Raw genomic sequence first — 19,199 nt, forward strand, 5'->3', positions numbered from 1 at the left:
TAATTTTTATCTAGAGACTTGTTCAGAAGCTTTTGAATTTACTCAAGATGCTGTCATGGGACTTTGCCTTTCATATAAAGTGTAAGCCTCGGGATGAAAAAAAAAACATGTCTAGTACAATAATCCACATAGATCGTAAGGTACACTACCGCAGCTATATAGCTCTTCCCTTAACAGTCTCACACACTTTATGACATGCTTCATAGAAAAACTAAAATCCAGAGGCGTATTTCATTAAGTCATTTAGTTCATGTGAATTGTTTAAGAATGCTTCAAAGTCTCAAGTTTGCAAAACAGACTCTATGGCTAGGTCTATACTAGAAAGCTTACAGTAACGCCACTGTATTGATGCAGCTGAGCCCAGTAAGATCTGTAGCGTAGCCGCTCTATGCTGATGGGAGAGAGCTCTCCCGTCAACATAATTAATCCACCCACAACGAGCAGCGGCATTTATGTCAGTGGGAGAAGCCGTCCACAGCAGTACTTATGTTGGTGTAACTTATGTCGCTCAGGGGGGTGTTTTTTTCACTCCCCTGAGCAACACAGGTGGTAGTGTAAGCTTTGTCTACACTGGCAATTGAATGACAAAACTTTTGTCTTTCAGAAGTGTTTATTAAAAAAAACCTGAAAGACAAAAAAGTTTTGCAGGCGACAAGCACCAGTGTAAACAATGCAAACACTGTTCATTGGGGGTGGACATTTTTTGTCGGCAGGAGAGCCAACAAGCAGTGGCTACACTGGGCGACTTTTAGCGGCATGCCTGTAGTGACACAGCCATGTCGCTAAAAGCTGTGTCGTGTAGACATAGCCAGAGCCTATTAAAATAATCAGTGCTGTTTCTTTATTCCTGTAGCCATAACTGCTCAGGCTGTGACCGAGTCAACTCTCAAGATAAAGAGAGCCAATATCTGAATATAAGATCTCAGAGGAGCATGTGAGCACGGAAGGAGGTAGTGCCGATTATTTGGTACTTGGTTCTCTTCCTTCAACTGGCACTACATTAATTGCCCAATATGCTATTAAGAGTACAGTGCAGCTGGAGGTGCTGTCTTTTGGATGTGACATACCACTGAAGTCCTCATCTATACTAGGCATGAAAAGGTCACCTAACTTCATGTTTCCAACTGCTAAGCCCCCCCTGTGTTATCACTTCAGACTGCAAACTCCTTAGGAGCAGCAATCAGTCTCTCTGAACTATGAGGTGCCATTGTTAAACATGGCACAACATGAGATAGTTGCATAAAACTCTGTGAAGAGGACGACTGTCAGCTCTTTTCTCCATGTGCCAAAGATTTTTACATTCTGCTCCCCTTAAGTCCCTCTTCTTTTTCAAATAGCTACAGTATTTTTCACTTCTCCTCCTTAACTGTGTCTAGCGATGCCACATGCTCTTAGATGGAAGTGGCCACATACCAGTGGCCATGTTTCAACACTGGATGAAGTGGGCCCCAGATAGCCTTTGTGTACTTCACACAAGTGTTGGCAAAGCTGAATTAACGCATTTTATAATGTTAATCCTTGAATACAAGATACTATTAAAAAAAAACTCGGCGCATTATATTGAGTTTCTAATTAAATCTTACTTGGCTTAGTAGATTTAGTTGTAATTGCATATTCTTTTGTCTCTTTCATTGCAATTTTTTTCCCTTCTATTTCTTCATAGATAGTGGACAGATACTCTTCCGGCAGGTCTTTACTGTCATTGATACCTCGATTCATTTTAATATATTGCTCTTTTGTCATTTTATTCTTTACCTTTAAACAGGTGAGAAGGATAAAAATTCAGGTGTCAAATTTTGAGAACAAGTTCTAGAGAAGAGCACTTGTAACAGTTCTATAGTGATTTTTTCCTACCTGGGGACTGTGCAAGTCTGTAGTCAGCATTATAATAGAGTATGCTAAAACATATGCAGTGTCAGCACTAGCAAATAGGGTTTGCCTGAAACAGAGAAACACATTTTAGAGGTCTAGATCCTCAATCCATTAGCTCTCTCTGCACATCCAGGGAAGAGGTGCAGTTCAGAAGCATTACACACTCCTGACAAAGTAAAATCTGACAAGGAATCTCATACTTTAGCCTTTTATATTAAAAGACGTTTAAAATTAGCCCAGCTACTGCTTAATATGAACTGAAAGCTACAGCAAGGCCAACGAAGGGGAAAGGGAAGAATTTGTGAAGAAGCCACACCTTTACAAGATTACAGAAAAAGACATTTAAAAAAAAAATGCTATTCCTTACTATTCTTGCATGTTCTTCCACTGTTTTCAACAAGCAATTAGAATAAGATTTATCCACTACTGTATCATTCACTCACATCAAGGTTTCCTTTCTAAATATACTCATTTTTATTAAAACAGTGATGTGAGATTGATCTGGGGAGTGGAAATTCATTAAGGATAGATTCTTAAGCAGACAGTGTCAAAGTTTGCAAGCAAGAATTGCATTTTCAAATTTGTTTTAGAGTAAAATGGTCTACATCATCACAAATTGGCCTATCCATGCACATTTTCTGACTGGCTGAAGGCAAGTGGGAAAATGCCTCATTACACAGACACACAAACCAAACCAGATTTTTAAGCTTCCACTAACAATTAAGGCTCACAAAAATTTGATTTTGTTGAACTGATTAAGTACAACATGGATAAATAGAATATGCAGTATCTTCTTGCTCAATTAGATCCCATGCACCTGTCAGAAAGTGCTCTCTGAAGTGCTAATACTGCCACACCTACTGTGCAAGACTTCATGATGACTTAGCAGCTACTTACAGGAACATCCCATGGGTCTTCCATTGAGCTACAGAACAGGTATAGCATAGACAGTAGCAACAAAATCTGCCCCCACACATCCCTGCAACGTGCCTTGCCGTTGTGGGGCAAACAAGAGTCAAGCCTTACTTTATTTCCTAAGGCTGCCAACAAGGTGACCATTCCTAAGACAGTTTATCCAATGTTATGTTTCAAGTTACCCTTGGTTGCATTCAATGTATCTAGCGGCAAACTTCTCCATTAATCTATCAATCTTCTGGGCTTCGCCTGGCAACCGGAAGCCTTCCAGAAATATCCGTAGAGCAGAGACAAAGTCTTTCCCACAGAAATCAAGCTGGTCTACGTAGGCATACATCACCTCCTTGTTAAACCTGCTGCTCTCCCCTAGAAATTCTCCAACTTGGGTCTAAACACAAGAGAGACAGTTATGAATATTACGTATCAAATTAACTGTATCTTCTCCCTTTTATATTTCAATGAACTTATGGTATAACAGTTGCACTGCAGTCAGTTTCCTCAGAAGGCTGGTATGCTGCTCATGACAAGCAGAGCCACTGCTGGATATGGAAGGTTGAGTCTGCTCAACTGTCCCAACATTCCATTAAGTGTCATTAGCACCACCTTTGGAAGTCAATGCTGTCAAATAACCGGCTCCAGTAAGAAGCCAGCTCACTCTTCTGGTCAACCTAAAAAGCAGCATTAATAGGCATGAAGGGAATCCCACCCAGTCCCCTCCACTGTCAAAAGAAAGGTTCTGCAAAGGGCCTAAAAGGAGTATGTAAATTGGGAGCAGTGGTGCACAGGCATGGACGCCCGGGGCTTTGCTCCCGGCCTCAGCGGGGCAGGGAGGATGGACGACTGGCTTTCAGCGCCCCCACTATTAAAAATGCTCCAGCACCACTGTGTGGTTGTGGTTTGAGATTAACCTAGGGGGAGGGAGTGGAGAACCTTCATTAGATTCTCTACCATAGAAGGTAGTTAAAGTAAGGTGGCATGGAATATGAAAGAAGCAACAGCTGAATTGCTGGGGAAGGAATATCTTTGTAATACAAATTAATCACTTAAGTAGCATTCAGTCTTACAAAACACAGACGTTCTTCTTGGTGCAGAAACTGTGCAATGTCTTCTGTTGTGGTGCCAAGCATGCCCTGTTCTTGAAGATACTGTATTCCTCTTTTTGACTTTTTGTTAAATCTATTCATACAGACAGAATATTTAAAAAAAAAAAAAAAAAAAGGCAGAAAAGCTATAGCTTACACCTGGAATATCATTTCCCAATACACTATGGTGCATAAAGTTTACTTGCATATGCAGAGACCTTATAAAAGGAAGGTATTTAAAAAGGTATTTACGTTACTTCTACCTTAAAGGTGCATAGTTAAGAAAAGACATCCAGAAATTTGGGGGGGGGAGGAGAGAGTTAATGCATTAGCTAGGTAACACTAGACATCCCATCCTGTGTATTATGTGGTATATTCAAAGACCACTCTTTTAGAATTAAGGATGTCAAGATAATTTAGGTTTAATAAAAACTGATTTTTCCAAATGCTATTAATAGAAGCTTTTTCATAAAATAAAAACAGTTCTAAGGAGGTTTGTGTGCGTGTTTGGATGTTTTTAAAAGGAACACTCTTCTACAGCATTTGAAGCATAGTAAATACCCAGTATAATTTAACTTTAAGTGATTAGAAAACAAATGTAATTGGACCAATCATTTTATTCTCCCAGGTGTGTGTGTGTGTGTGTGTGTGTGTGTGTGTGTGTGTGAGTGTGTGTGAGAGAGAGAGAGAGAGAGAGAGAGAGAGTGTAAAAGACAGACCGCACGAAAGGCGAAAGCACTTGCAGAATTCAGTTTTCATTTATTAGTAGTAATACAACCAAGAAGGATTTTTAAATATAGGAATTTGAAAGGGTCATTGCCAACTTGAAGTCTAACCATTTTTTGAATTAAAGAGCAGTCTGATATTATACCAGCTCCAAATCAATTAGTAATTTACAATCACATTTTCTTTAAAAAAGGTCTCCCCTCCTTTGTGACTGAGTCAGTCTAACAGGAGACCACCACAAAGGTGTGTCAAGAGCACAGAGTGAACATGATCATCCCCCACTCCCAATTCCTTTTATTTACAGTAGACTTCGGGAACTGCAATAAAAAACCCTTGGTGCAAAGTCTCAGAACCCAGATCAATTGACTCAGGCACACGGGGCTCGAGCTGCAAGGCTAAAAACTGCAGTGCAGACGTTTGGGCTCAGGCTAGAGCTTGGGCTCTGACATCTGCGAGGGGGGCTGATCTCAAAGCTTGGGCTCCAGCCTGAGCCCAAAACATCTACACCACAATTTTTAGCCTGGAAGGCCAAGTCAGCTGACCCAGGTCAGCCACAAGCATACCCTCAGGAGTTAGCTTGTGTCAAGAGTAAACAAAGGTTTTCAGAAGGAAGTGTAATTTTTAGTTGTCAGTGCTTCTTTAATATGACAACTGTCCCTTTAAACTGAACAAACACGGTTCCTAGAATACATAGTTACTACATCAGAAACAGTGAAGATGCATCCAACATTCACACTAATTAGCCTTTATTTCCTTGCCAATCCACTTACAATTCTATGCCATGTTCAATTATCTCTTTTTGTTGCTTGATGACCTCAAATTGCTCAGGATCATCAGGGACAGCAGTCTGGATGCCAATGCTTCCAATCCCTGAGGACACAGTCGAATCCAAGGAACTCACACTACTCCGTCTTCTTCCAGTCTCCAAACATTTACCTTCACCCATTTCCTGATCTGAAGGCCTATCTGGACCTGTATGCAGGTGAAGAGTACAAGAAGCATAAAAATGGATTAGTGAGAAAAGCCAGCATGCCCCCAAGGAGCATTTGAACACGCAAGCACACACACCCCTCACCCACAATCCTCTTAAGCCATCCAATCCTTCTCCTTGCCAGACCCCGCTCTCTCCAGCAAACAGCCACCAAATATTTAATCATTAGGGATATCTTATGCCTCACGCTACTTTCCCAAAGCGGTGAGGGAGAAGAGTGGAGGAAATATCTCAGCTCCTCTGCCTAGTGAAGAATGGTGTACAGGGTGCAGAAGAACAGCTATTGCTACTTAGAATAGCACCAGTTTCACCACCTAAGTGGTTGGGGGAGAGCTGGCCAGCACACTCTCAATATGAGGGCCCCACCTCATGTGTGGTTTTAAAAAAAAAAAAATCTATTTGAATTCCTGGGGCCTACACACACTACTAGTGCACATAAGAATTATCCTGTTCAGTCTCCTGATCAACTCCTAGAGCCTCAGCTTTTAAACAGAAAAAGAAATATCTGTAAACAGGCATCTTTCCCCATGTTCACTGTGAATTATCAGTTTGTAGACAAGACACTTTACTTTTCATAAAGCTTTGATATTCCTCAGTCTACCAAGTACATTGTATTTTTAATCTTAAAGCTTCCACAGTTTTGCTAGCTTTTTTTTTTTTTTTTTAAACCACACCTATGTCTCAAGTAGCTTATAACCCTGTCAGTGGATCTGCCATAGAAGTGAGGATCACACACCAGGAATGGAAAGCAGAGGAAGGAGGACATGGGTTACTGAAATAGAACTTTATGCTTAACCAAATAGCCACAAAATCCTATTTCTGTAACCAATGCTCTCTGTTTCCACACCCTCCTCATTCAGAGTGTTTTGTCAGTCCATTATCTAGATTGTATGCTCTTCAGGGCAGGTACCTCTATTTGCTTCCCATGGAAAAAAACCACACACACACGCCAGCTAGTGTTATAACAGCAGCAACAAGGTGTACATAAAAAGTTAGATATATTTATTTATTTGCTGGAGACACATCCACATTTTAATGCATTGTTCTACGTTGGGGGCTGGAGGGGAAATCTCACCAAGACTGGCCTGATGGTTAGGGTTCACATACAGGTCTTTGCTCCATTCGACCATGCACTTTAAAATAGAAACCAAACATTCAAGACCTTTTTTCCGCAGGCTGAGTTCCTGCAGAAAATAAGGGAAAAAAAAATCAATCACATTGTACTGGACAGGTCAAGTCCTAGATACTAAAATTTAGAAGTTCTGTGCTGAGGCAAAATACATCTAAAGCAGGAAGAGAACAAGCCAACAAATTCTCTCTCTCTCGTTAAATCACACCTGTAAAATCTTAAGAAACGAACTGACCTCAGAGAGACTTAATAGTAGAGAAGAGCTGTTCTGATGTACAGCACTACTGTTGGCTTTAGACACCAGTAATGACAGCTTGTGGGGTTTTTTTTAAGCTTGAAACAGTTTTAGTATTTTCAGTTGGAGAGCCATATTATATGCAACTATTGATAAAGCAATGTTTCCGGGGTAAAGTGGACTGTTTACCTGCTGTTACCAGGACTTCCAAAGAATGGAAGAAGAGACTCAGGGCCTGTCTACATTACCCGCTGGATCAACAGGCAGCAATCAATCCAGAGGGGGGGTCGATTTATCGCGTCTAGTCTAGACGCGATAAATTGACCGCTGAGGGTTCTCCTGTCAACTCCGGTACTCCACTAGGGTGAGAGGCACAGGCAGAGCCGACGGGAGAGCGTCGACCATCGACTTACCACAGTGAAGACACCACAGTAAGTAGATCTAAGGTACGTCAACTTCAGCTACGTTATTCATGCAGTTGAAGTTGTGTAACTTAGATCGATCCCCCCCCGTAATGTAGAGCAGGCCTAAGGCAAGAATGTCATTAGGGCAGGAATACAGAGTTACTTCAGTTCTTTGATCTAGCAATGTTTTATTGATATTGGCCCAGGTCTGTCTATAGTAAGTCCTGGATCATGGATCACCAATTTTTAATCCTTGTAATTGCAAGAAATATTGTTGTAAACAACATTCATATTTTCTAAACGCCTCTACTAATAGCTGCGAAAGGATTTACAATTCAAACCTTCTCCAAATAAAAGCAAATAGGTGCATCCCAGTAAGCTGCACTGCATTACCTTGACAGGCAGGTAATCAAGCTATAAATCCTCAGTCAGTTTCATTCCCTGGCCAACAAGGGGATTGCAGGGGGATAGTGTTAATGAACCTGTGACTGTGGGGGAGAGGTGTGTTCAGCTCCAAGGTGAAGAATGCCAATGAGCGGTCCCTACAATTTGCTTTCCGCACTACTGTTAGCAAGCAATAGGTTACCATAGCTCAGGGTCAATATTGGAAGGATAGTTTTGCACTTGCTGAAGAACGATTGTTATGCACCATCATTGTCTATGGCTGGGAGAATGCCATTTTAAAGAGGGGAAAAAACACAGCTTGTGATGAAGAGGTGATGTCAAAGCCATGGACTCCACACAATGCAAGTACTGTAACACAGAATGTTACTGCTCTCGGGTTAAGCCACAGAAGGAAATCAGATGACTCAAATCACATGAGTGATGAAGTAGGGAGAAGCCTCACATCATGGAAGCATTAACTCTCCCTTAGCACCCCCAACAAAAAGAGTGGCCTGAACATGTATAACATAGTATTATCATTGGGCATTCAACCAACTAAATTCACTAGGAGATGAAACAATAGGACTACCTCCCCGGTGACACTCACAGGTGACTCTCAATAAAACCAACTGTAGCTGCGTCGCACACTATACAAGTGTATACTAAGTCGGGGTGGGAAAACTTTTTGGCCCAAGGGCCACATCTGGGAACAGAAGTTGTATAGCGGGCCACGAATGCTTACAAAATTGGGGATGGGGTGTGGGAGGGGGTGAGAGCTCTGGTTGGGGATGTGGGCTCCAGGGTGGGGCCAGAAATGAGGAGTTCAGGGTGCAGGAGGGGGCTCCGGCTGGGGGTGCGGAGTTTGGGGTGTAGGAGGGTGCTCCAGGCTGGAACCGAAGGGTTCGGACGGTGGGAGGGGGAATCAGGGCTGGGGCAGGGGACTGGGGTGCGAGAACGGGTGCTGCCTCCGGCTGGGGGTGCAGGAGGGTGCTCCGGGGTGGGATCGAGGGGTTCGGAGGGCGGGAGGGGGATCAGGGGTGCAGGCTCCAAGCGGCGCTTACCTCAAGCAACTCCCGGAAGCAGCGGCATGTCCCACCACTGGCTCCTACGTGGAGGCGCAGCCAGGCAGCTCTGCCTGCTGCCCTGTCTGCAGGCATCGCCTCCGCAGCTCCCATTGGGTGTGACTCCTGGCCAATGGGAGCTACAGGGGGGCGCTTGGGGTGGGGGCAGAGCGCAGAGCAGAGCCTCCTGGCTGCCCCTATGCACAGGAGCTGGAGAGGGGCCATGCCGCTGCTTCTGGGAGCCACATGGAGCGCCCCCCACCCTGCTCCCCAGCAAGAGCTCGAGGGCTAGATTAAGAACAGCTGGCAGGCCAGATCCAGCCCGTGGGCCGTATTTTGCCCACCCCTGAACTAAGTGGTACTCATTATTTAAAGGAGGCGGCACTGAAGGGAAAAGCAGACCTATAGTGTAATTTCCAATGTTGTTGCTCTTACCTGCAGAGGTGTCATTCCCAACTCATGTCCACTCCGTCCCTGAGCGATTTTAGACAAGTCATTTACAAGGCGTTCAAAAATATTAGCAGCGTTTAAATCACAGTCGTAGTTAACATAAATATCCACCACACACTGAGCATCTTAAAAATGAGAAAAATCAGAGTATTAGAATTCAAAGATCTAGAACTTTTAAATAAAAAAAAATAGCTGGAAAGAACCTAAGTATGTTTTTTAAAACATGCTCATCACCATGATATCAGAGCACAGTTATTTTATGCATCATTTCTTGATTTAAAAAAAATCTTGAATTAAAAGACAGATACTTCTCCAAGGACACACACTTAAAGCTACCACTACTCTGACATTAGCTGCCTTCAGTATTTCCAGATCATTGCCAAACCAAAAGGAAAGTTATTTCTACATTGTGAAGAACAGGTAACTTTTATAACTAAATACCTGCACAAATTCTAGTCAAGGTCTGAATCACCATCCATTTGTGCTCAAAAGAACTTGAGGAGGTCTCCAAAATATTCAGGAAGATCTCTTTGAAAAACACCTGTGCACAGCAAATGAGACAAAGATATGTCTGTAGTTTTCTACGGAAGAATTTTAAAAAACATGCTAAATGAGCATATTCATTTTACGCAGTAATTTCACTTGGAAGAGAGTCTTCGTCTCATGCATGTCCAATCTGTAAAGGAGATAGTACTTCAAGGTGCAAAGAAAGCAAAATTTTGAAGCAGTAATTTTTAAAGTATTGTGCTTTGCTTTGCATTATTAGTAAAAATGTATTGAGTTAACAGAACACTTTGTAGGTAAAATGAAGATAAAGCATGCTTACCTCAATCTGCATTTTTAAATGGGTCTTAAAGTTTGAAAGCAGTGTGAGAAAGATGGCGAGAGACAGCTCAAAGACATCAGGAACAGAAGAGACCCCGTTTTTAGATAATGCTACACAGAGATATTGCTTGATTGCATTGATGAACATTTCATGTGTCCTGAATACTCCACCAGCATTCTGCAATACTGAGAGAAGCAGCTGGAGGGACACTATCTTAGAACGCAACTCATGGGATCTGGGGAAGAAAGCGGAAGACTATCGTTAAGAAAATAGGTTACTTTCATCTCTCTCTCTCTCACACACACACACACACACACACACAAGTCACAGTGACTCTTGAGGCCAAGTGAAATGAGCACTAGCTCAGTTGATTTCAGAGTAACAGCTTGCTTGACTTCTCCACCGAAAATGCTAGGGAAGAGCAACCTTCTTACCTTGGAGATTCTTCTCCTTCAAGAGAATATTAGATGCTTGCAACCCATGGGATGGGGTCAGATAGTCCTACTGGTTGCATAAAAGCATAGGATTCAAACGGCAGAAGGAGTAAATGTTCTTTCTACAGAACTGCAGAGATACTACAGCTAAGGCAACTTTTGTTGAGACCACGTGAACTACAGCCTAATGGTTTCCTGCAGTACTGTATCCCTCTGCTATTTGGTTTATCCAAGTAAGAAGGTATGCATACAGGGAATTTTCAATGCAAAAAGATCTCTGAACGTATTCAAAACAGGGGAGTCACTCGGAGATCTGGATGACCAAGACTGTACTATGAAGTACCTAGACATCTGTTTCCCTTTGTTCCTAAAAATAGCTATCTGGAGAGCATACAACTCAGTAAATATAATCTCATTACTTGGGATCTGGTGGTCCATCACCAAGCGGTTTCATTGAAAGCTTGCACAGTGACCGGAACACAAGGAAAGCATCCTTCTGCAGGATATGGGAGAATTTGGCAGCTGACTGGGATCCAGGTACATCCATTTCCTAATGAACAAAGAACCACCACATCAAATTTTCATTACAAAAACTGATAAGGCGAAAAAATGAGTCACCGTAAAGCCAAGTTTAGCCACAAATTTAAGTTCAGCAAAAGTCATCTTTACCCAAGCTAGCAGGAATGCAATGATTTATTTTTAAGTTCTAGTGGAATCTGTGGTTAAAGAACAAAGTCATCTGTATGCAGTGTTCATAACCAAAGCAGCATCATGGTGGAAGAAAACCCAAAAGTGAAACTAATTTGTTTACACTGTCTAGTGTGAAAAATGTAAAATACCATGCAAACAGAGTAAATTAGATTTTTTTCAACTCTGTTTCAATAATCTAAGGGTTTGGCTATATAAATACTTAGTTTGTGGCAAATTGGGGCCTAAAACTACTCTGACTAGCTGGCTGTGCACTAAGGGCATGTCTACACTATGAAATTAGGTTGCTTTTATAGAAGTCGATCTTTAGTAACCGATATTATACAGTCAATCGCGCATGTCCCCACTAAGTGCATTAGGTCAGCAGAGTGCATCCTCAGTACCGTGGCTATAATCGACTCACAGAATGGTGCACTGTGGGTAGCTATCCCACAGTCCCCACTGCCCATTGGAATTCTGGGTTAAGCTCCCAATGCCTAATGGGGCAAAAAAATTGTCGCAGGTGGTTTTGGGTACGTCGTCAGTCTCCCCTCCCTCCCTGAAAGCAATGGCAAACAATCAATCATTTCGCGCCGTTATCCGTGCAAACGCCATAGCATCGAGTTCTGCCTGGACAGATTCTTCTCCCCATAGAGCAATCAGATCAAGAGTCTCCTATTCGCTCCATGCTGGAGCTCATTTGTGATTCTGGGACTGCATGGTCACCTGTTCTGCTGAGCTCGCCACACTGACCAAACAGGAAATGAAATTCAGAAGTTCCCGTTGCTTTTCCTGTGTACCTAGCTAGCGCATCGGAATTGAAAGTGCTGTCCAGAGCAGTCACATTGGAGCACTCCGGGATAGCTCCCGGAGGCCAATACCATCTAATCGCACAGCGCTGTGTCTACAGTACCCCAAATTCAACCCAGGAAGGTCGATTTTAGCGCTACTCCCCTCATCGGGGAGGAGTACAGCAGTCAATTTTAAGAGCCCTTCAGCTTGGTGGAACGGGGTCGGTTGTATAGACACATTCATTATAAAATCGACCTAATGCGGCTAAAACTGATCTAACCTCGTAGTGTAGACCAGGCCTAAGTGTCTGTGTGGACTCTCCTGCTGCGCACTGAATGTTCCCTGAAGTAGATCAGAGCACACTAGGGAACTTTTAGTGTGGGCCACTAGGGGGTCTACATGGACACTGCATGGCAAACTAGTGAGTGGTATATTTACAGCCCAGGCCGACACAAACTACGTGTTCATTTAGACAAACCTAAGATGCTAGTAATATAACTAGGGCACTTAATAGTTTTTATTTTTACAGCCCCTCTTAACTCACCATAAATCTTAAAGGGTTGTTTTTCCAAGTTACCCATCAAAAAGAAGTAATTCCAAACTTTCAGATGAAAAACTGAAAGCCACTAGATCCAGGTACTGAGACAGACTAACTATGTAGATACACTAATATCTACAGGCATTCAGGAAGGCGGCTATTTTATCACTATTCAGACCACAGCACTCATATGAAAACAATGCAACCTGATCTTATTTTCATGCTCTTATAATGCAAACTTTCAGTTAGCAAAGCTAAAATTAAGAACATACTGTTCCACACCTAATTTTAAATACCAAATGCTGTCCTTTTGCACACATTCTGATTTATCTTTTCCCCCAAAAGACATTTGCAATCTTCAAGAGTCTGGGGTTTGTTTTTTTACCAGATTATCCGTGGAGGAGATAGACTGTCTGTCATCTGGAATTCCATTCGTTTGTACATTTTCATTAATACCACCATCAGGGGCAAGATCCACTGCTTCTAATTCAGATGCGGGCCTAGCTATTTCAGCTAAAACATGCTTTTCTTCAGCCACTTAAATTAAAAAAAAAAAAAAAGTCCAAATAAATACTTGCAATAATAAATTCACTAACATATCAATGTCATTATACAAATTCTTAGGGTGCACAGTTGGCACTCTTGTGGTTGATGGACAAGAGCGGCACTAATTGGCTAGGGGGAGCTTTACCCAGAGGAAGGGTTACTGTGATGCGTGGGAGGATATTGACAGTGTTCCTATTGCAGACCTCAGTAGGTGCTTGACAACATCAGTGGATCTCAAAATAAATTCTTAAGGAAAAAGGCATTCCATACTTTTAAAAGCACAAAGCAAAAGTTGGAGATACATACATACATACATACATACACACGTTTACTTGGGAAAGGTTCTTCCCATATGGAAGTTTTACCTTTAACAGCCGATACGACCACATCCTCCAGGATGGCTGTAACCATTTCCTTGCCTCCATCAGTGGTTTCCTCTGGTTAAATATGCCAAGAAATAGGATTTTTTGTAGGGGAGGTAAGAAGGTACTGCAATTTAGTGTTTTCTTTTCAAGGCATTTTATACACACAAACGCACACGCTATGTAGGTAACACTACATTTTGTTTTCTACAGTCAAATGTTATTGAGTAAAGCAAAAATTTGTTAGTAGTACTATTTTACCAAATATAACAAAAAACCCTACAGTAAAGAACATTAAGTATGAAAGTCAAGCAAAGATTAAGAAATGCCAGAATTAAGGCTGCCTCTGCAACCTCCATTGTGTGTAGAATTAGGAAAATCTTTGAAGTAGATGTTCACATACTATTTGTTCCCCCATAGGACTTTGAACTAGCTTCAGCTCTGTTGTTTCTAGACACCTTACCCCACCTTCTCCATCCCCCCCCACCCCATTTGCCCCACAACTGAAAACAACAAGGTCGAAACCCAGCACACACAGATTTTATATTACCAAGTAGTCTAAGACTAAAATTTCACTCATTTTAAAGTGGTTACACTTCAGTAAAGAAAATGGATAGATATCCTTGGGACTCAAACACTTTCACTGACAGGTTTGCAAGACAAATGCTGTAAATGCCTAGAATATTTGTCTTGGCAGTTACAGAGTTAGTTAAGACTTGCACTTTTGGGAACTACACCCCCCCATTTCAACAACGTCCCTAACATGATCATGCTTTTTCACACCAAGAAATTAGAGCCACGTTGGGTTGTGCTCCAAAGTAGAGAATAGGAGGGAGGAGAGGGGAGGCAGACCAGATTGCCAAAAGAAAGGCAGTGTTATTTTCATGATTTAACGAGCCATTAAAAAAAGATGAGTGTTTAAAGAATGTATAGGGACATACTCAGAATTACCCCTGTGGGCAACTCATTTTACTGTAAGTCAGCACAAGCAACATTATCTTATTTACCGGAGACTGAAGGAGTCAGATCTCTTTCTGGTTTCTGGTCTGCATTTTCGGTTCTCTCAGGCTCGCCATTTGTTAAATCTGTTTTTTCAGGGGTTGAGGGTTTCCCTTCCTGTGGGCTGTGTCGCAGTAGATTAATCTTCGGAGATCCTACCACATCTTGAATCATGGGAGACTGGGGTTTTTGTTGATTTGGTTTTTCTAATTCTCTGGTCTCTTGTATCTAAAAAACAAGATAATACTATTTCTCCAAAAACACCCCATAATAAAGCAAAGAGAAGCTGAACACATAACTTAAGCATCAGACAGTGAAATACACCAAGAATGTATACAAGTTCCCACTTTAAGGCAGAGGTAGTCAATTATTTTTTGTCCAGGTCCAAATTTCTTGGTCAAGGTACAGACTCCAGAGAAGAAAAATAATAAAAAACCCACCCAATAATGGTAAGAAAATTAAAAGATTTCAGGATCTGTTCAAAAGCGTCTAGTGGTCTGTATTTGGCCCTCGGTCTGCCTATTCACTACCCCTGCTTTAATGGCTATTAGATTTAATTAGAAACCAATTTTTCTGCTCTAGGTACAAGCTTTGCGGATTTTTCATCTTAAATTTTATTCAAGTTGTTTTATTACACTTGACAGATTAGCTTTGCAGAAACATAACCCCCCCCCTTCAAATTTGAGCCCTGTTTTTCCCTTACTTTCAAATTTTGACGTTACTGAGTTGATTCACTAATCATGTTTAATAAAAGTTATATCTGCTTTGTCTACAGTCTCTTCTATGCTTTGCTTGTGTAATGAATTGCTTTATTTTGAAGATCAAATCAAATATTTGTACAGTATGCCTGCATGTATGGTATTTGATTAGCAAAGATTAATAGAGCTACGTTTCCTTGACATTTAAAAACATACAATTTCTCTGAGGGCAAATCCAGAATAAAAAGTCCTTTTGTAGTTGTCAGGGGGAGGGAGCTTTATTCTAGACTGTGTGTCCATTTCTTTATGCAGCTCTGTTAAGCATAAGTTACAGGGTCAAATTCTTTTACCAGTAACACATTTCAAATCAGAATTTGTCCCTGATTTTCTTTACTATAGAACAAGAGATATTGTATCACAACAGCACACAAAAAAGTAGAGTAGTAAGCTCATTTTTCAAGGCTAAATATTAAAGATGATAGATTGGTAAAAGCAATAATGACATACAGCTTGATTCTCCATCCGGGTGAAAATAACATTCAGCATCTGAGTGAGGGTAGCCTTGGCAGTAGTCTGATTAATGAGATTTTTACTGGCTAGATAGATGTTGTAACAGGTTCTAACAGTCTGAAGGATGGTTCCTTCGTGAATTTCTATATATGGAGATGTCACAGCAGTAAGAAGAGCCTAAAAAAAAAATATATTACACACACACAGGAAGATTGAAATCTAAATAAGTAGGAACAACCACATTTTAGAAAATTTACACAGGTAAATAAGTAGGCTGTGGCTTTGTTATGAAATACACACGTCTACTCCAACCTACCTTTATAAGACTATTCTTTGAAATCAAAATTAGATTGGAGGAAGTTTACACAACAAATCCTGCATTTTGGCAGGGGGTTAGACTAGATGACCCTTACAGTCTCTTCTAACCCTATAATTTTATAGCTGAAATTTGTAAAGAGATTGGAGATATCGAACGATCTATTCCATGCAGTTATTTTAAAAGTATCAATGTTTGCCTCGAAGACGACCTATTGTGATGAAAGTAAAGACTCTCTCCACCTTCACAATCAGTCACAGGTTCCTTTCTTTGACCAAGGGAAGCTTTAAAGATGGGCATCAAATTATTAGATCTCCACCAACCAAACTTCTGCTCTCACCTGCAATACCCTAATATTCCTGGACCAAAACCAGACTAGTGATGCTACTATAGCATGCCAGATCTTCTGAGCACAGTGTATGGTGGACTAATATCTACTGAGCCACTGATATATGCCTCTAATTTTATAGTTTCAAGCAACTGCTGATCAATTTGTTTTCATTTTTATCAAAAGAAATAGATTTAAAGTCCCCATTCCTCACCAGTTTACACCCTTTGAAAACCCCACTGAAATCAATGGGACTGCATAAAGTGTAAGCAGGTGAAGCATTTGGCCCTGGCTTTCAGATTTAGGAATTCTATTGCTGCAGTGCAACATGCAAGATGGAAAAAGTTTTCCATTAAGCAAACAAATTCCTAAAATGAACCTTAAAAAATAGTGAACTGAAATACCTTAATTATTTGTAACTGCACTCCCTCATCTGTTTGAGGACCCTGAAAGCAATTGCAAACGGTCTCAACTATCCGGTCAATCAGGCGCTTTCCAGGAGCTCCGCTATCCGGAGCGTTGCCAGTGATATGTCCATATGCAATGAGTTTCTAAGTGGAGAGAATAGAGATTAGAGCATTACACATGGTCAGTTACAAGACACGGGCAATAGAGTGCAGGGAAAGATTTTTGTATACGGTTCTCCTAACCGATTACAGCCTCCTACAAGACAGTGCTCACCTTTGCGGACAGCACAAAAATGAGCCAGACCAGACTGAGTCATATGTACGCTTGGATTGTCCATATGTCAGACAACTAAAGCTTTAAAGAAACCAAACATTTTTCCAAGTTAAACAGCCTAATGTCTCCTTTGCAAGCTTTATACCAGCAATGAGCAGGTAGATACAAAATGCCATCATAAAAGGACTCCATGCCAGTCCATATTATGGTCAATAGAATACAAATGTGCATTAGCAAAATTTTCTGCTATAACAAACAAGTTTTGGTTTTTGGAGGTATTTTTAACACCCCAGAAAGACCAAGTCTGCTTAAACAGTGAAATTCCTGAAAAAGCCCATTTTAAATTATTAGAAACAGCCGATTAAAAAAAAAAAAAAGGACAATAATCAATCAGAGGCCCTGATCCTGCACCCAAAACTCCGACTGATTTCAGGTTGGTGCTACAAGCCAGTTTAAGGGTTTACTATAATGGCCCCATTAGGGATGTTAGTTTCCACCTACAAATCTGTATAGAGAATGCTTTGCCACGTTACGCAAAATGCTGAAGTGCCTGAAAAGCTAAAGCTGATGTATTCTTATTCAGTTCAAAAACTGCTTCAAGAAAGGCAGCTGAAAAGGATCTTCTGGGGACAAGCTTTCAGATCACAGCAAGATTTTTCAGCCAAGTTTTGTAAAGCCCTATTGTGTCATTTACATAAGTAAATTACTCCTGGGGAAATTCTGTGCCAAAAACATTAAAAATTCTGCACACAGTATTTTAAAATTCTGCAAAATGATGTGTTGTTTTGACAAACCACCATAATATAATCACACTCCTGGCACCTTAGCTGCCCAGGGCGGACAGTTGGCGAGAGTGCTGGAGCGGAGGGTGAGGGGGGAGCCTGGTGGAACCAAATTTTGCAGGAAACATCAATTCTGCACAAAATTCTCCATTGCGCCAGAGGCACAGAATTCCAGTAGGAGTAAATACAGAATGGTTTTGGTCAGAGCAATTGTACATATTCTGGCTAAATTCACTCCTTCACTGTCACGATTACTGATAAAAGGACAAGATTTTAGACCGGTAATCTTGCGCATAATACCTCACCCTATTCCAGTTTAAACAGGATACTTACCTGCAAGCAGTCTAGTGAGGTACTGACGATGCGTGGGGACTTGGATTGGCAGGCCAGCTCAAACGGAAGGAAATACTTATCGGCTTCGATGAAGTTTGCTTTTGGTGGAGAGACAGTGCCTTGCCTAGTTTAAGAGGAAAAAAATGCATTGCTTGTGTTCTGAAAATTACAACTACATTTTCACCGGCTTCAAAATTAAAGCAGGTATAAGTGGCGCACAGCAGCATGTAAAAGGGATGCCATTTTCTCCCCACAAAACTGAATACATTTTTAAACTCTGAAGACTCAATCTACTTTAAAATCCAACTTCAGATTTTCTTATATTACAGCTATTCATTTTGATACTTCCCTCCTCACAAATAGCACACAGTCAGATTCTCCTTTCACCGATATTTTTTACAGCCATTGTGGTTTCAGTGGAATTACTCTCCATTTACACTAGTACAAGAGAAAAACCAGGCCCACTCCACCTCTACCCCGATAGAACGCGGTCAGATAGAACGCGAATTCAGATAGAACGCGGTAAAGCAGTGCTCCGGGGAGCGGGGCTGCTTTACCTCGTTATATCCGAATTCGTGTTTCCGCAAGCGGTTCCTCGGCCCCCCCCCCCCTTTTACTTCTGCGGCCCCCCACCCCCACCCCAGCTCACCTCCGCTCCCACCCTCTTCCTCCACCACGTCAACCAAGCTTCACAATCATCATTGCTGTGTACAGTATTAAATTAATTATTTAAAACTTATACTGTATGTGTGCGCACGTATATATCACACAAACACACACACAGGGTCTTTTGTTTGGAGCAAAAATTTCCCTGGAACCTAAGCCCCACAATTTACATTAATTCTTATGAGGAAATTGGATTTGGTTAACATAGTTTTGCTTAAAAGTAGCATTTTTCAGGAACATAACTACAACGTTAAGCAAGGCGTTACTATATAAGGTGGGTGCACAACTGGTTGCAAAACCGTTCCCAGAGAGTAGCTTTCAGTGGTTCAGCGTCAAGCCGGAAGGGCATATTGAGTGGGGTGCTGCAGGAATCACTCCTGGGTCCGGTTCTGTTCAATATCTTCATCAATTATTTAGATAATGGCATCGAGAGAGTATATTTATAAAGTTTG

General features: G+C 41.4%; 1 protein-coding gene across 5 annotated transcripts in view; it reads right to left on the reverse strand.

The window, feature by feature from the left end:
* ARFGEF2 (ADP ribosylation factor guanine nucleotide exchange factor 2) overlaps positions 1-19,199 on the reverse strand; it is a 57,445-nt gene that overhangs the window by 22,941 nt on the left and 15,305 nt on the right. For 4 of the 5 annotated variants that reach the window (XM_037915378.2, XM_043526747.1, XM_043526746.1 and 1 more), the window contains exons 3-18: positions 18,082-18,205; positions 16,690-16,836; positions 15,639-15,818; positions 14,442-14,661; positions 13,438-13,509; positions 12,912-13,063; positions 10,929-11,059; positions 10,076-10,310; positions 9,691-9,790; positions 9,235-9,374; positions 6,662-6,770; positions 5,366-5,567; positions 3,852-3,963; positions 2,970-3,175; positions 1,855-1,939; positions 1,584-1,755 (exon numbers count right to left, since the gene is read on the reverse strand). In XM_037915378.2, coding sequence (XP_037771306.1) covers positions 1,584-1,755; positions 1,855-1,939; positions 2,970-3,175; positions 3,852-3,963; positions 5,366-5,567; positions 6,662-6,770; positions 9,235-9,374; positions 9,691-9,790; positions 10,076-10,310; positions 10,929-11,059; positions 12,912-13,063; positions 13,438-13,509; positions 14,442-14,661; positions 15,639-15,818; positions 16,690-16,836; positions 18,082-18,205 — 2,387 coding nt within the window. The remainder of the gene's footprint in view (positions 1-1,583; positions 1,756-1,854; positions 1,940-2,969; positions 3,176-3,851; positions 3,964-5,365; positions 5,568-6,661; positions 6,771-9,234; positions 9,375-9,690; positions 9,791-10,075; positions 10,311-10,928; positions 11,060-12,911; positions 13,064-13,437; positions 13,510-14,441; positions 14,662-15,638; positions 15,819-16,689; positions 16,837-18,081; positions 18,206-19,199) is intronic. The other variant, XM_037915379.2, reaches the window with a different exon arrangement.

This window comes from Chelonia mydas, chromosome 13, assembly GCF_015237465.2.
Source record: "Chelonia mydas isolate rCheMyd1 chromosome 13, rCheMyd1.pri.v2, whole genome shotgun sequence".
Lineage (NCBI taxonomy): Eukaryota > Metazoa > Chordata > Testudines > Cheloniidae > Chelonia > Chelonia mydas.